Below are 19,948 nucleotides of genomic sequence, written 5' to 3'. Positions count from 1 at the left end.
GCTTATCTGATCTTATGGGAATAATCGCCTGGATGCAGAGATATCTGTTATCTTTGCAATACGTTCTATCAAAGCAGCAGCTCCTCCTACCTGATTCACATTTGACCGAGGAGTTGTCTTTCAGGGACAGGGGCATGCCGTGGTTCAGACAGCCAAACACCGTGATGTTCTCTCCTCGCAACGAAGACTGCAGGAGAAACACACACCTCCGTTAGATAGGGCACGGCATTGCATTTTATAAAAACACTGTAGTTCTGAGCTGGGAGGAGACATGGAGTTGAGACACTGGAGGGTGAGACTGATCCCTGTAGGAGGAGACCAATCCCCCATCATGCCTTGTTACTGTATGATCCCTGTAGGAGGAGACCAATCCTGTCACGTCCTGACCATAGTAAGTTGTTGTTTCTATGGTAGAGTAGGTCAGGGCGTGACAGGGGGGTTTTCTAGCTTAGTTTTTCTATGTTGTTATGTTCTAGTTTTTGTATTTCTATGTTGGGCTTTGTTTGGGATGAACTCCAATTAGAGGCAGCTGGTCATCGTTGTCTCTAATTGGAGGTCATATTTAAGTTGGTGTTTGTCCCACCTGGGTTTGTGGGAGATTAATTTTGAGTAGTGTATGTTTCACCTCTGCGTCACGGTTTGTTGTTTTTTGTCATTCAGTTTATTTATGTATCGCATAGTTTCACAGTATAAATAAAATGTGGAACGACACACACTTTGGTCCGCTCCTCCTTTCGACAACCGTGACAAATCCCCCATCATGCCTCGTTACTGTTTAGAAATGAACAGTAAACATTACACTCAAAAAGGTTTAAAAAAGATTAAGATATTTCAGTGTTTTAGCAATGTGGAAATAGTTGTAGTATGAATAGTGGGGGAAGACAAATAAATGGATAAATATAGGTTGGATTTGCACTGGTTGCCCTTTGCAACAGGCCGCAAATCTTGTTGCTGTGATTGGGGTTGTTACGGTGACCGTATTACTGCCACACCGTCGGCCACGCATCATGAAGGCAGTCAAATTCCACGTGACCGTTTAGTCACAGTAATTAGACTTCTCCAAGCTCTGCTTCTCTTTACAACAGGAGTATAGCCTACCTGGCTGGCATGAAAATGAACTATGGGAAAAGCGTCCTCCATTCGCTATTTAAGTGCATAGATTAAATGTACTTTTCCCCCTCTGCTGCCCCTGTGTCACGTTGGCATGAAGGATCGGGAGACAGACGCAGGAATGCGTAATAGGGTTTTTTATTCAGCCCAAATTACAGCGTGCCGTGTAAAGGCACTAGGACGAAGACCAAACATACACGTAACAAAAACACAGGGTTGAGACCCAAACAAAAGAGCGAGGAGTACCTCTAATAAATAACACAAGCGCACAACGATTAACACACGGGACGAGACCCGTAATCATCTGCACAATGGCACGAAAGCCCAAAACACACAGCACAGGTACTCACACGCATTAACGGACATAGTAACAATAATGGAACAGCCCGAGGGAAACCAAAGGGCTCACTTATACAAGGACTAATCAGTGGGAATAAGGGACAGGTGTGCGTAGTGAAAGTTCCGGAGGGATCCGTGAGACCCTGTTTTCCCCTGCTGACCCTGTTTTCCCTTGCTGACCCTGTTTTCCCCTGCTGACCCTGTTTTCCCCTGCTGACCCTGTTTCCAGACAGGTGCATGATAACGGTCCATTCTAAATCAAAACTAATTTCACACATATATTATTTAGTATATTATTTAGTATATTATTTAGTATTGTATGTAAAGACAAGATTACATCAAGAATAGTCTGATGGGTGATAATATTAGCTTATCACTTGTAAATTATATATTATCAGTTGTGAATGATGCCGAGCGTAAAGCAAGAAACAGTGCTTTTTTTATCTCTACTTTTTGTGATTATAGTCGCACACCTCATGTAGCCTAGCCCATAGTCCTATATGTTTAATAAGGTTAGTAGAAAATAAAGGAAAGCCGCACACTCTAAGAGCTCAGATGCAACAATGTAATAACCAACGTTTCGACAGCGAAGCTGTCTTCATCAGGGTATCATCACAAACACTGAGAGATGAGTCATTTATATAGTGTCAAGAGACACACAGGTGTTTGTAATCATGGCCAAGTATGGCCTAATATCATTGGTTAACTGAAATATTAAAAAAATGGTATACAAGGAACATACAAAAAGACAAACAAATGGATAACATATGATCATAGCATTTGTAGTCTAAAAAGTATCTAACAAACAATTACAATGGCAAAATCACAATAATCACAAGAATGGCTTCAGATCAAAGTCTATGTTGAGACCGAAGGGAGCAAGTGTCTTTAAATTAAAGATCCAGGCAGCCTCTCGTTTTAACAATAAATTATCAAGGTGCGTTTCTTTTTTCTAGATTAATAAGGTTAGTAGCCCATAGTCCTATATGTTTAATAAGGTTAGTAGCCCATAGTCCTATATGTTTTAATAAGGTTAGTAGCCCATAGTCCTATATGTTTAATAAGGTTAGTAGCCCATAGTCCTATATGTTTAATAAGGTTAGTAGCCCATAGTCCTATATGTTTAATAAGGTTAGTAGCCCATAGTCCTATATGTTTAATAAGGTTAGTAGCCCATAGTCCTATATGTTTAATAAGGTTAGTAGCCCATAGTCCTATATGTTTAATAAGGTTAGTATCACACCTCATGTAGCCTAGCCCATAGTCCTATATGTTTAATAAGGTTAGTAGCCCATAGTCCTATATGTTTAATAAGGTTAGTAGCCCATAGGCCTATATGTTTAATAAGGTTAGTAGCCCATAGTCCTATATGTTTAATAAGGTTAGTATCACACCTCATGTAGCCTAGCCCATAGTCCTATATGTTTAATAAGGTTAGTAGCCCATAGTCCTATATGTTTAATAAGGTTAGTAGTCCATAGTCCTATATGTTTAATAAGGTTAGTAGCCCATAGTCCTATATGTTTAATAAGGTTAGTAGCCCATAGGCCTATATGTTTAATAAGGTTAGTAGCCCATAGTCCTATATGTTTAATAAGGTTAGTATCACACCTCATGTAGCCTAGCCCATAGTCCTATATGTTTAATAAGGTTAGTAGCCCATAGTCCTATATGTTTAATAAGGTTAGTAGTCCATAGTCCTATATGTTTAATAAGGTTAGTAGCCCATAGTCCTATATGTTTAATAAGGTTAGTCTCCCATAGTCCAATATGTTTAATAAGGTTAGTAGCCCATAGTCCTATGTGTTTTGATAAGGTTTGTATCACAACTAAAGTGGACAAATAACTTCTTAAAATGAATCACATTCATCTGCTTTACAACGGGTGTAGAGCCTAACTACATATATAAGCAGCGCGTGAGTTTCAAGTTTGGGGAGAGATAATTTTCACCATAAAAGGCACCTTTAAAATTAAATCATTACCTGCATAATCACATTTGCGGTCACTTTTGATAATGGTGTTTTCCTGCTAATGAAACATTAACGTTTATAGCCCACTACCATCTGGGCATTGCTGGGATTATAATGTGAAGAAATAGCCTAATAGTTTATCAACATTTTAAGCTAAACGTTCTGATCTGTTGTTTCAGTCACATTGCGTTAAAAAAGGTTTTTCTGATGATAGTGGTTGTATGAAGATGGGATCTATCTGTTAAAGGAATTCCTGCTTGAGAGTAAATGATGAAATAATTCTACCCTGAATTTAGGGATATGGTCTATATAGCCTGTAGAATAAGTAACTAAAGGGTTGAGCATAAGTCTCATGAGATTGACTAGGATAGGAGAGGAATGGAGGTCTGTGTGTTTAAATAAACATCAAGAACTGTTAAACTGTGGTTGACCTGACCTAGCTCGAACCCTCCAGGTTTCCCTAATCTCAGAGTACTAAAATACTGTCAGCTGGGTAAGGATTTACGGTGTTGAGAGTTCTGGGGAAGAACAATGAACTCTCCTTAGTGTTAGTGTGTAATGTGTGTGCGTAAATGAGAAGCCTGGTATATAATAGATGTTTTGTGTAATGAACTGCAGAACATTCTACTGAATAAACTGTACAAGACCTTTTGCAGAAAAGCTGAGTCCTTGCCTAATTATTATTAACCCAGTTCTCTTACAAACCTTGGGGCTTATTGATTGTTAATTATTATCCTTGGGATTTGAAAATTCACGTAACACTATCGCATCCCGCAACTGTCCCAGACTATATTTGGAATATTTATTTATTGCACAGAATAGGTCAACTTTTGTACTATGGGGGATAGTAGATTGACATTGAGGACAGAAGCACCAGATACAATCAATAATATAATCAGCAAACAGTAGACATTTGATTTCCGAGTCCAGTAGGGTGAGGCCGGGTGTGGCAGACTGTTCTAGTGCAAATGCCAATTTGCTGAAATACAGAAAGTATTTCACATCCTTTGACTTTTTCCAAATTTTGTTGTGTTTAAACGATTAAATATAGATTTTGTGTCACTGGCCTACACACAATACCCCATAATGCCAAAATGTAATTGTGTTTTTCAAAATGTTTACAAATTAATTACAAATTCAGCGATGTCATTTACAAAATAGCCTTCAACACCCTACTCAACAAACTGGATGCAGTCTATCACAGTGCCATCCGTTTTGTCACCAAAGCCCCATATACTACCCACCACTGCGACCTGTACGCTTTCGTTGGCTGGCCCTCGCTTCATACTCGTCGCCAAACCCACTGGCTCCAGGTCATCTACAAGACCCTGCTAGGTAAAGTCCCCCCTTATCTCCGCTCACTGGTCACCATAGCAGCACCCACCTGTAGCACACGCTCCAGCAGGTATGTCTCTCTGGTCACCCCCAAAGCCAATTCCTCATTTGGTCGTCTCTCCTTCCAGTTCTCTGCTACCAATGACTGGAACGAACTACAAAAATCTAAATCTATCTCCCTCACTAGCTTTAAGCACCAGCTGTCAGAGCAGCTCCCAGATCACTGCACCTGTACATAGCCCATCTATAATTTAGCTCAAACTACTACCTCTTCCCTTACTTTATTTATTTATTTATTTGTTTATTTTGCTCCTTTGCACCCCATTATTTCTATTTCTACTTTGCACTTTCTTCCACTGCAACTCTACCATTCCAGTGTTTTACTTGCTGTATTGTATTTACTTTGCCACCATGGCCTTTTTTGCCTTTACCTCCCTTATCTCACCTCATTTGCTCACATTGTATATAGACTTATTTTTCTACTGTATTATTGACTGCATGTTTGTTTTACTCCATGTGTAACTGTGTGTTGTTGTATGTGTCAAACTGCTTTGCTTTATCTTGGCCAGGTTGCAATTGTAAATGAGAACTTGTTCTCAACTTGCCTACCTGGTTAAATAAAGGTAAAATTAAAAAAATAATTAAAAATTAAAAGCTAAAAATGGCTTGAGTCAATGAGTATTCAACCCCTTTGTTATGACAAGCCTAAATACATTCAGGAGTAAAAATTTGCTTAACAACTCACATAATAAGTTGCATGGACTGTGTGTGCAATAATAGTGTTTAACATGATTTGTGAATTTTAACTTCTGTATCAAACAACTATCATTAAGGTCCTCTAGTCGAGCACTGATTTTCAAACACAAACCAGAGAGCTTTAACAATGCCACTTAAGACATTGACTATCACTTTGAGCAAGGTGAAGTTATTAGATACACTTTGGATGGTGTATCAATACACCCAGTCACTACAAAGATACAGGAGTCATTCCTAACTCAGTTGCCAGAGAGGAAGGAAACCGCTCAGGGATTTCACCATGAGGCCAATGGTGACTTTAAAACAGTTACTGAGTTGAATGGCTGTGATAGGAGAAAACTGAGGATGGATCAACAACATTGTAGTTACTCCACAATACTAACCTCAATGACAGAGTGAAAAGAGGGAAGCCTTTACAGAATACACATATAAAATAAATAAAAAATGCATTCTGTTTGCAATAAGGCACTAAAGTAAAACTGTAAAAAATGTGGCAAAGAAATTAACTATATGTCCTGAATACAAAGTGTTATGTTTGGGGCAAATCCAACACAACACATCACTGAGTACCACTCTTCATATTTTCAAGCATGGTGGTGGCTGCATCATGTTATGGCTATGCTTGTCATCGGCAAGGACTAGGGAGTTTCTTTAATGATACAAATAAATGAAATAGAGCTAAGGACAGGCAACATCCTGGTTCAGTCTGATTTTCAACAGACACTGGCAGATAAATTCACCTTTCAGTAGGACAACAACCTAAAACACCAGACCAAATCTACACTGGAGTTGCTTACTAAGACAACATTGAATGTTCCTGAGTGGCCTAGTCACTGCTTCTTTATACATTTTGTATTTATTTAACTAGGCAAGTCAGTTAAGAACAAATTCTTATTTACAATGACGGCCCACCCCGGCCAAACCCAGACGACACTGGGCCAATTGTGCGCCGCTCTCTGGGACTCACAATCACGGCCGGATGTGATACAGCCTGGAATCAAACCAGGGACTGTAGTGATGCCTCTTGCACTGAGATGCAGCGCCTTAGACCACTGCGCCACTCAGGAGCTTTGACTTAAATCCCCATGAAAATCAATGGCAATAATTGAAAATGGCTGTCTAGCAATGATCAACAACCAACTTGACAGAGTTTAAAGAATTGTTTAAATAATAATTTGCAAATATTGTACAATACAGGTGTGCAAAGCTTGTAGAGACTTACCCAGAAAGACTCACAGCTGTAATCACTGACAAAGGTCTAACATGTATTGATTCAGGGGTGTGAATACTTATGTAATGAAGATATATTTGCGTTTAATTTTTTCTTCCAATGTTAGATTTTGTTGTGTAGATCATGTGTATATTGTGTAGATCATTGACAAAAATGGACAAATATTTTTTTGAATCCCACTTTGTAACAACAACATGTGGTAAAAGTCAAAGGGTATGAATACTTTCTGAAGACACTGTAAATGTTGAAGAGGGTGGGGCTCAAGGTGCATCCCTGTCTCACCCCATGACCACGAGGAAAGACATATGTGTTTTTATGTTTTTTTTGCCAATTTTAACTACACACTTGTTCTTTGTGTACATGGATTTGTCATGTGTTTTTCCTCCAACACAGCTTTCCATCAATTTGTATAGCAGACCCTCATAACAAATTGAGTCAAAATCTTTTTTGAAACCTATTAGTGGTCTGTATATTTTATCATTTTTGTTTAGTATATCATCAACACCACAGTCCTTTTTGGGTTGGAGGGTTTGTATTTTGTCTTGTAGTTCATCCAATGTAATTGGAGAATCCAGTGTGTTCTGGTTGTCTTTAATAGTTGATTGTAAGTTTAGTAAATGATCATGCATATGTTTTCGCTCTTGGTTCTTTGTTATAGGGCCAAAAATATTGGGGAAGTGGTTTATCCATACATCTCCGTTTTGATTAGATAACTCTTCTTGTTGTTTGCTTGGTGTTTTCCAATTTATGGATTCTGGAGTCTATGGATTCTTCATTTACATTGAGCTGATTTCTGACGTTCTGTTCCTTCTTGTTCCACAGTGTATTTCTGTATTGTTTTAGTGATTTACCATAGTGAAGTAGCAAGCTAAGGTTTTCTGGTTCTCTGTGTTTCATTTCTTTCTAAGGTTTTTACATTCTTCATCAAAACATTTGTCACTGTTGTCAGTTGTCTTAGGTTTTTATGCTTGAATTTAAAATGTGATATCTTAGCTGATAGGTCAAATATACTGTTCATGCTTCCTACTGCTAAATTTACACTTTCACTATTGCAGGAAAACATTTTGTACAGGAAGTTGTCTAGGAAGGATTGGATTTGTTGTTGGCCAATTTTTTATTTGGTCGTTTCCTACACTATCTTCCTTCCATCTATAGCATTTGTTAATAGTATGCTATTTGTTTGTCTTCGATGCTTCATGGTTGAGTATTGCTCTGTCCAAATAGATTGTGATTTTGCTGTTATCTGATAGGGGAGTTAAGAACAAATTCTTATTTACTGTGAACGCTCTGAGAGACTCTGGGTTGAGGTCAGTGATAAAGTAGTCTACAGTACTACTGCCAAGAGATGAGCTAAAGGTCTACCCACCATAGGAGTCCCCTCGAAGCTTACCATTGACTATGTACAGACCCAGCGTGTGACAGAGCTACAGGAGTTGTGACCCATTTTTGTTGGTTGTTTTGTCATAGTTGTGTCTAAGGGGGCATATTGGAAAAGGAACGAAAATAAAGATGTCCTCCCTGCATGTTTTTTTTTAGCAGGTCTGACTGAAGGAGGAGAGGCAGAGTACTATGGTAAGATTAGAGGAAAGAACTGACACAACATAGAGGAAGAGAAATAAACTGACAAGTACACTGCCCACAACATCTATACCAAGCATCATCATGCACTTTAAGACTGCAGGCTGTTTTTTTGATGGAACAAGGTGTTCTCTGAGGGCTCTGCAGTAGCTACTGACGATACCACTTTCCCGTAATAACACACGACTCAAACAACCCCTACTCAGGTAACTGATCCCACTATTTCACAGAGCTATCATAATACTGCTACCATATTCCCAGGGGTATTGTCAGGAATAATATTGTGCCCATCAAGTTGAATTCCACTATTAGCTCTGTTACTGAAGCCCACTGTGGTAAGTTCCTCCAGTGCTATTGTATCAAATACTGTTTTCAAATCACGAAGAGGGCTTGTATCACTGAACTGCACCGTTGGTTTAGGTCTTGTAAGTAAGCATTTCACGGTAAGGTCTCCACTTGTTGTATTCGGCGCATGTGAGAAATAATTGATTTGATTTATCAATGTACAAAGTTTGATCAAATATGGACTTTCTTGATATCTGGGTGCATGACACGAACACATATAATTTGGTTCTCACAGAGACTTGGCTAAATCCCGGATAAGGACATTGACCAGTGTTGTAGTACAGTCTGGTCTCCAGACCACATGTTGAGTGTCTCGGTCTTGTGTTGTAGTACAGTCTGGTCTCCAGACCACATGTTGAGTGTCTCGGTCTTGTGTTGTAGTACAGTCTGGTCTCCAGACCACATGTTGAGTGTCTCGGTCTTGTGTTGTAGTACAGTCTGGTCTCCAGACCACATGTTGAGTGTCTCGGTCTTGTGTTGTAGTACAGTCTGGTCTCCAGACCACATGTTGAGTGATAAGGACATTGACCAGTGTTGTAGTACAGTCTGGTCTCCAGACCACATGTTGAGTGTCTCGGTCTTGTGTTGTAGTACAGTCTGGTCTCCAGACCACATGTTGAGTGTCTCGGTCTTGTCTCGGTTTTGGATACATTTGTAATCGGTCTTGACTCGATCTCGGACAGTGAGGACTAGTAATTTGTTACCGAGAGAGTAAAAAACTCATAATTATCTGCCTTGCCTGGTTCACTAACTACTTCTCAGACAGAGTTCAGTGTGTCAAATCGGAGGGCCTGTTGTCCGAACATTTACATTTACATTTAAGTCATTTAGCAGACGCTCTTATCCAGAGCGACTTACAAATTGGTGCATTCACCTTATGATATCCAGTGGAACAACCACTTTACAATAGTGCATCTAAATCTTTTAGGGGGGGGGTTAGAAGGATTACTTTATCCTATCCCAGGTATTCCTTAAAGAGGTGGGGTTTCAGGTGTCTCCGGAAGGTGGTGATTGACTCCGCTGTCCTGGCGTCGTGAGGGAGCTTGTTCCACCATTGGGGTGCCAGAGCAGCGAACAGTTTTGACTGGGCTGAGCGGGAACTGTGTTTCCTCAGAGGTAGGGAGGCGAGCAGGCCAGAGGTGGATGAACGCAGTGCCCTTGTTTGGGTGTAGGGCATGATCAGAGCCTGAAGGTACGGAGGTGCCGTTCCCCTCACAGCTCCGTAGGCAAGCACCATGGACTTGTAGCGGATGCGAGCTTCAACTGGAAGCCAGTGGCGAGAGCGGAGGAGTGGGGTGACGTCTCTATGGGGGTGGCAGTCTCTATGGGGGTGCCACAGGGTTCAATTCTCAGGCCGACTCTTTTCTCTGTATATATCAATGATGTCGCTCTTGCTGCGGGTGATTCTTTGATCCACCTCTACGCAGACGACACCATTCTGTATACATCTGGCCCTTCTTTGGTCTTCAGTGGTGAACCTATAGACCTTCAGTGGTGAACCTATAGGCCTTCATAGGTCTTCAGTGGTGAACCTATAGACCTTCAGTGGTGAACCTATAGACCTTCAGTGGTGAACCTATAGACCTTCAGTGGTGAACCTATAGACCTTCAGATGGTCTACTGGGTTGAGTTCTGGGGACTGACCAGGACACTCAAATAAACTGAACTCGCTGTCATGTTCCAGATGATGCTTTTCCACTCCTCAAATGTCCAGTGTTGGTGATGGCGTTACGACTGGAGACGCTTCTTCTTGTTTTTAGCTGATCGGACTGGAACCCGGTGGGTCGTCTGCTGCAATAGCCAATCCGTGACAAGGATTGATGAGTTGTGCGTTCTGAGAGGCGTGTGGCCCGCCTCTTAGCTTGCACGATTCTTGCCATTCTCCTTCGACCTCTCTCATCAACAAGCTGTTTTCTCCAACAAGACTTCTGCTGACTGGATGTTGTTTTGTTTGTTGCACCATTCTAGGTAAAACCCTAGACACTGTCGTGCGTGAAAAGCCCAGGAGGGTGGCCGTTTCTGAGATACTGGAACCGGATGCGCTTGGCACCGACGATCATACCACGCTCAGTCGGTATTGCCGTTCAATGGAACAGTAACTGAATGCCTTGATGCCGGTCTGCCTGTTTTATATAGCAAGTCATGGCCACATGACTCAATGTCTGTAGGAGTGAACCATTTTTTTGCGAATGGGATGGTTTATCTAATAAACTGGTCGGTGAGTGTATAACCACAAATAAAAGTGTTGACTACTTCTTTCCTTTTTTTAAGTTAGGTGACAAGTTGATGTTGGGAATCGTAGTGGGGCACGGTGTCATGGTGGAAGTTGATGTTGGGAATCGTAGTGGGGCACGGTGTCATGGTGGAAGTTGATGTTGGGAATCGTAGTGGGGCACGGTGTCATGGTGACAAGTTGATGTTGGGAATCGTAGTGGGGCACGGTGTCATGGTAACAAGTTGATGTTGGGAATTGTAGTGGGGCACGGTGTCATGGTGGAAGTTGATGTTGGGAATCGTAGTGGGGCACGGTGTCATGGTGGAAGTTGAGTGTGTCGGCCAGATGGCGACATCACAATTTAAAAGCTTTCATTCAATTCAATAAATAAAAAAATCCCATTGAACTGTCAAATTGGTTATTTGATTTTAGACAAATTGAATAGAATAGTTTGAACGAACCAAAAATGTTTCCATCATACCAATCAGTAAAAGCACTTTAGATCGACAAGGCTTCCCACTATGAGTCACTGTTATTGCTTCTCTCAGAGCGGAACTGACCAATTTGAAATAACTGTTGAGCGGACAGCACTAGGGTTTGCAAAACTACCGGTTGTTTGCCAACAATATACCCTCTCTTTGCAACCCTAGATGGCAACGGTTGAGAAACTTCCTTTAAAAAAAATTCTTGATGAACAAATAACCTTTGAGTTAAAACGGGGGATTCCTGACGTTGATGGTGTCCCAAGTTGATGGTGTCCCAAGTTGATGGTGTCCCAAGTTGATGGTGTCCCAAGTTGATGGTGTCCCACTGTCTTTTGAAAACAACCAACACTGGATTAAAGGGACTGTTAGGATATTTTTTCAGCACTTGAAGGACTGAGTTGGTGTTTAACCTGCATTGACCCTCTCTTGCACTAACAAATCTCCTGCATTGCCTACACACACACACTGGACTCTATCCACACACTCACACATACTTACACTGACAGCCCAACAAACACACACACACACACACACACACACACACACACACACACACACACACACACACACACACACACACACACACACACACACACACAAAACATGCATACTGACGAACACACACACTTTCCCACTCACCACACACAGTACCATGCTGTTACTGTCTATTATCTATCCTTTACCCCTACCTACAATATACTGCTGTTACTGTCTATTATCTGTCCTTTACCCCTACCTACAGTATACTGCTGTTACTGTCTATTGTCTATCCTTTACCCCTACCTACAGTATACTGCTGTTACTGTCTATTATCTATCCTTTACCCCTACCTACAGTATACTGCTGTTACTGACTATTATCTATCCTTTGCCCCTACCTACAGTATACTGCTGTTACTGTCTATTATCTATCCTTTACCCCTACCTACAGTATACTGCTGTTACTGTCTATTATCTATCCTTTACCCCTACCTACAGTATACTGCTGTTACTGTCTATTATCTATCCTTTACCCCTACCTACAGTATACTGCTGTTACTGTCTATTATCTATCCTTTACCCCTACCTACAGTATACTGCTGTTACTGTCTATTATCTATCCTTTACCCCTACCTACAGTATACTGCTGTTACTGTCTATTATCTATCCTTTACCCCTACCTACAGTATACTGCTGTTACTGTCTATTATCTATCCTTTACCCCTACCTACAGTATACTGCTGTTACTGTCTATTATCTATCCTTTACCCCTACCTACAGTATACTGCTGTTACTGTCTATTATCTATCCTTTACCCCTACCTACAGTATACTGCTGTTACTGTCTATTATCTATCCTTTACCCCTACCTACAGTATACTGCTGTTACTGTCTATTATCTATCCTTTACCCCTACCTACAGTATACTGCTGTTACTGTCTATTATCTATCCTTTACCCCTACCTACAGTATACTGCTGTTACTGTCTATTATCTATCCTTTACCCCTACCTACAGTATACTGCTGCTACTGTCTATTATCCATCATGTTGCCTAGTCACTTTACCCCTACCTATATTTTCATAGCTACCTTAATTACCTTGTACCCCTGCACAGAGTGGTGTAAAGTACTTCAGTAAAAATACTTTACAGTGCTACTTAAGAGGTTTTTGGGTGTATCTGTACTTTACTATTTATATTTTTGACAATTTTAACTTTTACTTCACTATATTCCTTAAGAAAATAATGTACTTTTTACTCCATATATTTTACCTGACACCCAAAAGTACTTGTTACATTTTGAATGTTTAGCATGACAGGAAAATGGTCCAATTCACACACTTATCAAGAGAACTTCCCTGGTCATCCCTACTGCCTCTGATCTGGAGGACTCACTAAACAGAGAACATCCCTGGTCATCCCTACTACCTCTGATCTGGAGGACTCACTAAACAGAGAACATCCCTGGTCATCCCTACTGCCTCTGATCTGGAGGACTCACTAAACAGAGAACATCCCTGGTCATCCCTACTGCCTCTGATCTGGAGGACTCACTAAACAGAGAACATCCCTGGTCATCCCTACTGCCTCTGATCTGGAGGACTCACTAAACAGAGAACATCCCTGGTCATCCCTACTGCCTCTGATCTGGAGGACTCACTAAACAGAGAACATCCCTGGTCATCCCTACTGCCTCTGATCTGGAGGACTCACTAAACAGAGAACATCCCTGGTCATCCCTACTGCCTCTGATCTGGAGGACTCACTAAACAGAGAACATCCCTGGTCATCCCTACTGCCTCTGATCTGGAGGACTCACTAAACAGAGAATATCCCTGGTCATCCCTACTGCCTCTGATCTGGAGGACTCACTAAACAGAGAACATCCCTGGTCATCCCTACTGCCTATGATCTGGAGGACTCACTAAACAGAGAACATCCCTGGTCATCCCTACTGCCTCTGATCTGGAGGACTCACTAAACAGAGAACATCCCTGGTCATCCCTACTGCCTCTGATCTGGAGGACTCACTAAACAGAGAACATCCCTGGTCATCCCTACTGCCTCTGATCTGGAGGACTCACTAAACATAAACGTTTCATTTGTAAATTATGCATGAGTGTTGGAATGGCTGGCTATCCATATATATATATATATATATATATATATATATATATATATATATACAGTGCCTTCGGAAAAATATTCCCACCCCTTGACTTTAAAAAATATAAATAATAATAATAATTGTATTATGTTACAGCCTTATTCTAAAATGGATTCAATTGTGTTTTTCCTTCATCATTCTACACACAATACCCCATAATGACAACACAATACCCCATAATGACATCACAATACCCCATAATGACAACACAATACCCCATAATGACATCACAATACCCCATAACGACAAAGAAAAAAGAGGTTTTTAGAAATGTTTGCTAATTTGTAGAAAAACACTGAAATATCACATTTACAAAAGTATTCAGACCCTTTGCTCAGATTACAGCCTCGAGTCTTCTTGGGTATGATGCTACAAGCTTGGCACACCTGTATTTGGGGAGTTTCTCCCATTCTTCTCTGCAGATCCTCTCAAGCTCTGTCAGGTTGGATGGGGAGCGTCGCTGCACAGCTATTTTCAGGTCTCTCCAGAGATGTTCGATCGGGTTCAAGTCCGGGCTCTGGCTGGGCCACTCAAGGACATTCAGAGACTTGTACCGAAGCCACTCTTGCGTTGTCTTGGCTGTGTGCTTAGAGTCGCTGTCCTGTTGAAAGGTGAACCTTCGCTCCAGTCTGAGGTTCTGAGCTCTCTGAAGCAGGTTTTCTTCAAGGATCTCTCTGCTTCCCAGTCTCTGCCGCTGAAAAACATCCCCACAGCATGATGCTTCCACCACCATGCTTCACCTTAGGGATGGTGCCAGGTTTCCTCCAAATGTGACGCTTGGCATTCAGGTTTCAATCTTGGTTTCATCAGACTAGAGAATCTTGTTTATCATGTTCTGAGAGTCTTTAGGTACCTTTTGGCAAACTCTAAGCGGGCTGTCATGTGCCTTTTACTGAGGAGTGGCTTCCATCTGGTCACTCTACCATAAAGACCTGATTGATGAAGTGCTGCAGAGATGGTTGTTCTTCTGGAAGGTTCTCCCATGTCCACAGAGGAACTCTAGAGCTCTGTCAGAGTGACCATTGGGTTCTTTGTCACGTCCCTGACCAAGGCCCTTCTCTCCCGATTGCTCAGTTTGGCTGGGCGGCCAGCACTAGGAACAATCAGCCAGCCTCGACACAATCCTGTCTCGGCGCTCTACAGACAATTCCTTCCACCTCATGGCTTGGTTTTTGCTCTGACATGCACTGTTAACTGTGGGACCTTTTAAAGACAGGTGTGTGCCTTTCCAAATAATGTCCAATCAATTGAATTTACCACAGATGGACTCCAGTCAACTTGTAGAAACATCTCAAGGATGATCACTGGAAACAGGATGCACCTGAGCTCAATTTCGAGTCTCATAGCAAAGGTTCTGAATACTTATGTAAATAAGGTATGTTTTTTTATTTTAATAAATTTTCTAAAAACCTGTTTAGGGTTATTGTGTGTAGATTGCTGAGTTGTTGGTTTTTTAAATCAATTTTAGAATAAGGCTGTAGCATGACAAAATGTGGAAAAAGTCAAGGAAGGGGTCTGAATATTTTTCAAAGGCCCTGTATATATATACACAAGAAAATGGTGCCGTCTGGTTTGCTTAATATAAGTAATGTGAAATGATTTATACTTTTACCTTTGATACTTAAGTATATTTTTGTAATTACATTTATTTTGTACAATTAAGTATATTTAAAACCAAAAACTTTCAGCCTTTTACTCGAGTAGCATTTTACTTTTACTGAAGTATTACAAGTGGGTACTTTTTCCACCACTGGCTGCACATTGACTCGGTACTGGTACTACCTGTATATAGGCATGTTTTTTTTTACCCGTTATCGTTATTCATTATTTTTATCTCACACTTTGAGAAATAACAGAAGTTGTCCTTGCACCAACAGTGAGTATCCACGGGATCAGCTATTTGGATGGATTAATGACCCAGTTTTTGACAGATTTCTAAGCTCAACAAAGTTGCCCTTTTTGATGCCTGATTCTTGAAAATGGTCCTCCATTGGTGTATTAGATGTGAGGCTAAACACCTCTACTTGAAGACAGCGTCTCATGTAATTAACAACTTCCAGAACGTTGCTTTACTCCGAGCAAAAGAAACTAACTTCAAATACTGTTCTTTCTACCCTCTGCCTCTCACGTTGTATTTCAGAACCTACCTAAGACTTTCCATGCCAACCTTCAGAGTCAGTGCTTTCCATGCCAACCTTCAGAATCCGTGCTTTCCATGCCAACCTTCAGAATCCGTGCTTTCCATGCCAACCTTCAGAATCAGTGCTTTCCATGCCAACCTTCAGAATCCGTGCTTTCCATGCCAACCTTCAGAATCAGTGCTTTCCATGCCAACCTTCAGAATCCGTGCTTTCCATGACAACCTTCAGAATCAGTGCTTTCCATGCCAACCTTCAGAATTAGAATCCTGACTAGAACCAAAAAATTTGATCATATTACTCCAGTGCTAGCCTCCCTACACTGGCTTCCTGTTAAGGCAAGGGCTGATTTCAAGGTTTTACTGCTAACCTACAAAGCATTACATGGGCTTGCTCCTACCTATCTTTCCGATTTGGTCCTGCCGTACATACCTACACGTACGCTACGGTCACAAGACGCAGGCCTCCTAATTGTCCCTAGAATTTCTAAGCAAACGCCTGGAGGTAGGGCTTTCTCCTATAGAGCTCCATTTTTATGGAATGGTCTGCCTACCCATGTGAGAGACGCAGACTCAGTCTCAACCTTTAAGTCTTTACTGAAGACTTATCTCTTCAGTAGGTCCTATGATTAAGTATAGTCTGGCCCAGGAGTGTGAAGGTGAACGGAAAGGCTGGAGCAACGAACCGCCCTTGCTGTCTCTGCCTTGCCGGTTCCCCTCTTCCCACTGGGATTCTCTGCCTCTAACCCTTTTACAGGGGATGAGTCACTGACTTACTGGTGTTCTTCCATGCCGTCCATGGGAGGGGTGCGTCACTTGAGTAGGTTGAGCCACTGACGTGGTCTTCCTGTCTGGGTTGGCGCCCCCCCCTTGGGTTGTGCCGTGGCGGAGATCTTTGTGGGCTATACTCGGCCTTGTCTTCGGACGGTAAGTTGGTGGTTGTAGATATCCCTCTAGTGGTGTGGGGGCTGTGCTTTGGCAAAGTGGGTGGGGTTATATCCTGCCTGTTTGGCCCTGTCCGGGGGTATCATCGGATGGGGCCACAGTGTCTTCTGATCCCTCCTGTCTCAGCCTCCAGTATTTATGCTGCAGTAGTTTATGTGTCGGGGGGCTAGGGTCAGTCTGTTACATCTGGAGTATTCTCTTGTCTTATCCGGTGTCCTGTGTGAATTTAAATATGCTCTCTCTAATTCTCTCTTCTCTCTTTCTTTCTTTCTCTCGGAGGACCTGAGCCCTAGGACCATGCCTCAGGACTACCTGGCATGATGACTCCTTGCTGTCCCCAGTCCACCTGGCCATGCTGCTGCTCCAGTTTCAACTGTTCTGCCTGCGGCTACGGAACCCTGACCTGTTTCACCGGACGTGCTTGTTGCACCCTCGACAATTACTATGATTATTATTATTTGACCATGCTGGTCATTTACGAACATTTTAACATCTTGACCATGTTCTGTTATAATATCCACCCGGCACAGCCAGAAGAGGACTGGCCACCCCTCATAGCCTGGTTCCTCTCTAGGTTTCTTCCTAGGTTTTTGGCCTTTCTCAGGAGTTTTTCCTAGGGAGTTTTTCCCAGCCACTGTACTTCTTTCACATGCATTGCTTGCTGTTTGGGGTTTTAGGCTGGGTTTCTGTACAGCACTTTGAGATTTCAGCTGATGTACGAAGGGCTATATAAATAAATTTGATTTGATTTGATTTGATTTGAATTAGTGCTTTCCATGCCAACTTTCAGAATCATTGCTTTCCATGCCAACCTTCAGAATCAGTGCTTTCCATGCCAACCTTCAGAATCCGTGCTTTCCATGCCAACCTCCAGAATCAGTGCTTTCCATGCCAACCTTCAGAATCCGTGCTTTCCATGCCAACCTTCAGAATCAGTGCTTTCCATGCCAACCTTCAGAATCAGTGCTTTCCATGCCAACCTTCAGAATCAGTGCTTTCCATGCCAACCTTCAGAATCAGTGCTTTCCATGCCAACCTCCAGAATCAGTGCTTTCCATGACAACCTTCAGAATCAGTGCTTTCCATGCCAACCTTCAGAATCCGTGCTTTCCATGCCAACCTCCAGAATCAGTGCTTTCCATGCCAACCTTCAGAATCCGTGCTTTCCATGCCAACCTTCAGAGTCAGTGCTTTCCATGCCAACCTTCAGAATCCGTGCTTTCCATGCCAACCTTCAGAATCAGTGCTTTCCATGCCAACCTTCAGAATCAGTGCTTTCCATGCCAACCTCCAGAATCAGTGCTTTCCATGCCAACCTTCAGATTTCCATGCCAACCTTCAGAATCAGTGCTTTCCATGCCAACCTTCAGATTTCCATGCCAACCTTCAGAATCAGTCGTTTCCATGCCAACCTTCAGATTTCCATGCCAACCTTCAGATTTCCATGCCAACCTTCAGATTTCCATGCCAACCTTCAGAATCCGTGCTTTCCATGCCAACCTTCATAATCCGTGCTTTCCAACAGCTGTATTGGGTGACGAGAAGTTGTGGAAACCAAGGAAATAGTTGTGGGCAGTAAAAACAGTGGGAGACTTTTCATCCTTGATTTGCTTCATGAAGAGCAGATTTCTGAGTTAGTGAAAGTGAACTAGCTATATTAATATTCAGACAAACTTTTAATATTGGTGACCTCTTTTACAACCGTAGCATTTGAAATCCATCGGTATGCATATCAGCTCAGACCATAAAATTCATTTTTTTGATATTCAAACCTGGTGAATTGGATTATCATGCCCTGCATTGCCACCATTCATCAACAGACAAGTTCATTAGACTTGTTCATCAAGCGTTTAAATATAGGCCTTTGTGAAGGTAACATTACACAGTTCACCAGTTGAATTTCAATCCATAGTGTGTCTTTATGCATTTGATTTTCATTTGATAGTGTAACGCGGTATTTTAATGTGTGAAATTGTTGTTTTTCAGATAATGACAATGATAGTCAATTTAATGAGTGTGTGTGTGTGTGTGAGAAGCTAATCCCAAAAGTCCGTTTTATATCGGCCCTCGAGGCCATGAAAGAGTAAGCAGAAGTCTTCTCCACTCTTGTCATTTACTCCCATCAATGTTCCAGTGGTGCTCAGTCCTTCTGCTCTTCCTTTCACCTCCTTCTGCTCACCTTTCAACTCCTTCTGCTCTTCCTTTCACCTCCCTCTGCTCACCTTTCAACTCCTTCTGCTCTTCCTTTCACTCCCTCTGCTCTTCCTTTCAACTCCCTCTGCTCTTCCTTTCACCTCCTTCTGCTCTTCCTTTCAACTCCCTCTGCTCTTCTTTTCAACTCCCTCTGCTCTTCCTTTCACCTCCTTCTGCTCACCTTTCACCTCCTTCTGCTCTTCCTTTCACTCCCTCTGCTCTTCCTTTCAACTCCCTCTGCTCTTCCTTTCACCTCCTTCTGCTCTTCCTTTCAACTCCCTCTGCTCTTCTTTTCAACTCCCTCTGCTCTTCCTTTCACCTCCTTCTGCTCACCTTTCAACTCCCTCTGCTCTTCTTTTCAACTCCCTCTGCTCTTCCTTTCACCTCCTTCTGCTCACCTTTCAACTCCCTCTGCTCTTCCTTTCAACTCCCTCTGCTCACCTTTCAACTCCTTCTGCTCTTCCTTTCAACTCCCTCTGCTCTTCCTTTCAACTTTTATTATTATTTTTTTTAGTCATTTAGCATATAATTTACATTGTTAGTCATTTAGCAGACGCTCTTATCCAGAGCGACTTACAGTAGTGAATGCATACATTTCATTTTCATTTCATAAATTTTTTTTTTTCTTCGTACTTGGCCCCCCGTGGGAATCGAACCCACAACCC

General features: G+C 41.9%; 1 protein-coding gene across 1 annotated transcript in view; it reads right to left on the bottom strand.

Moving 5' to 3' along the window:
- tmem8b (transmembrane protein 8B) overlaps positions 1-19,948 on the bottom strand; it is a gene marked incomplete in the record, with an annotated part of 251,384 nt that overhangs the window by 31,439 nt on the left and 199,997 nt on the right. The window contains 1 exon segment of the mRNA XM_029763891.1: positions 91-187. Coding sequence (XP_029619751.1) covers positions 91-187 — 97 coding nt within the window.

Source organism: Salmo trutta, chromosome 9, assembly GCF_901001165.1.
Source record: "Salmo trutta chromosome 9, fSalTru1.1, whole genome shotgun sequence".
Taxonomy (NCBI): domain Eukaryota; kingdom Metazoa; phylum Chordata; class Actinopteri; order Salmoniformes; family Salmonidae; genus Salmo; species Salmo trutta.
The sequence above is the reverse complement of the archived record's forward strand: the minus strand, read 5'-3'. Positions and strand labels throughout refer to the sequence as shown.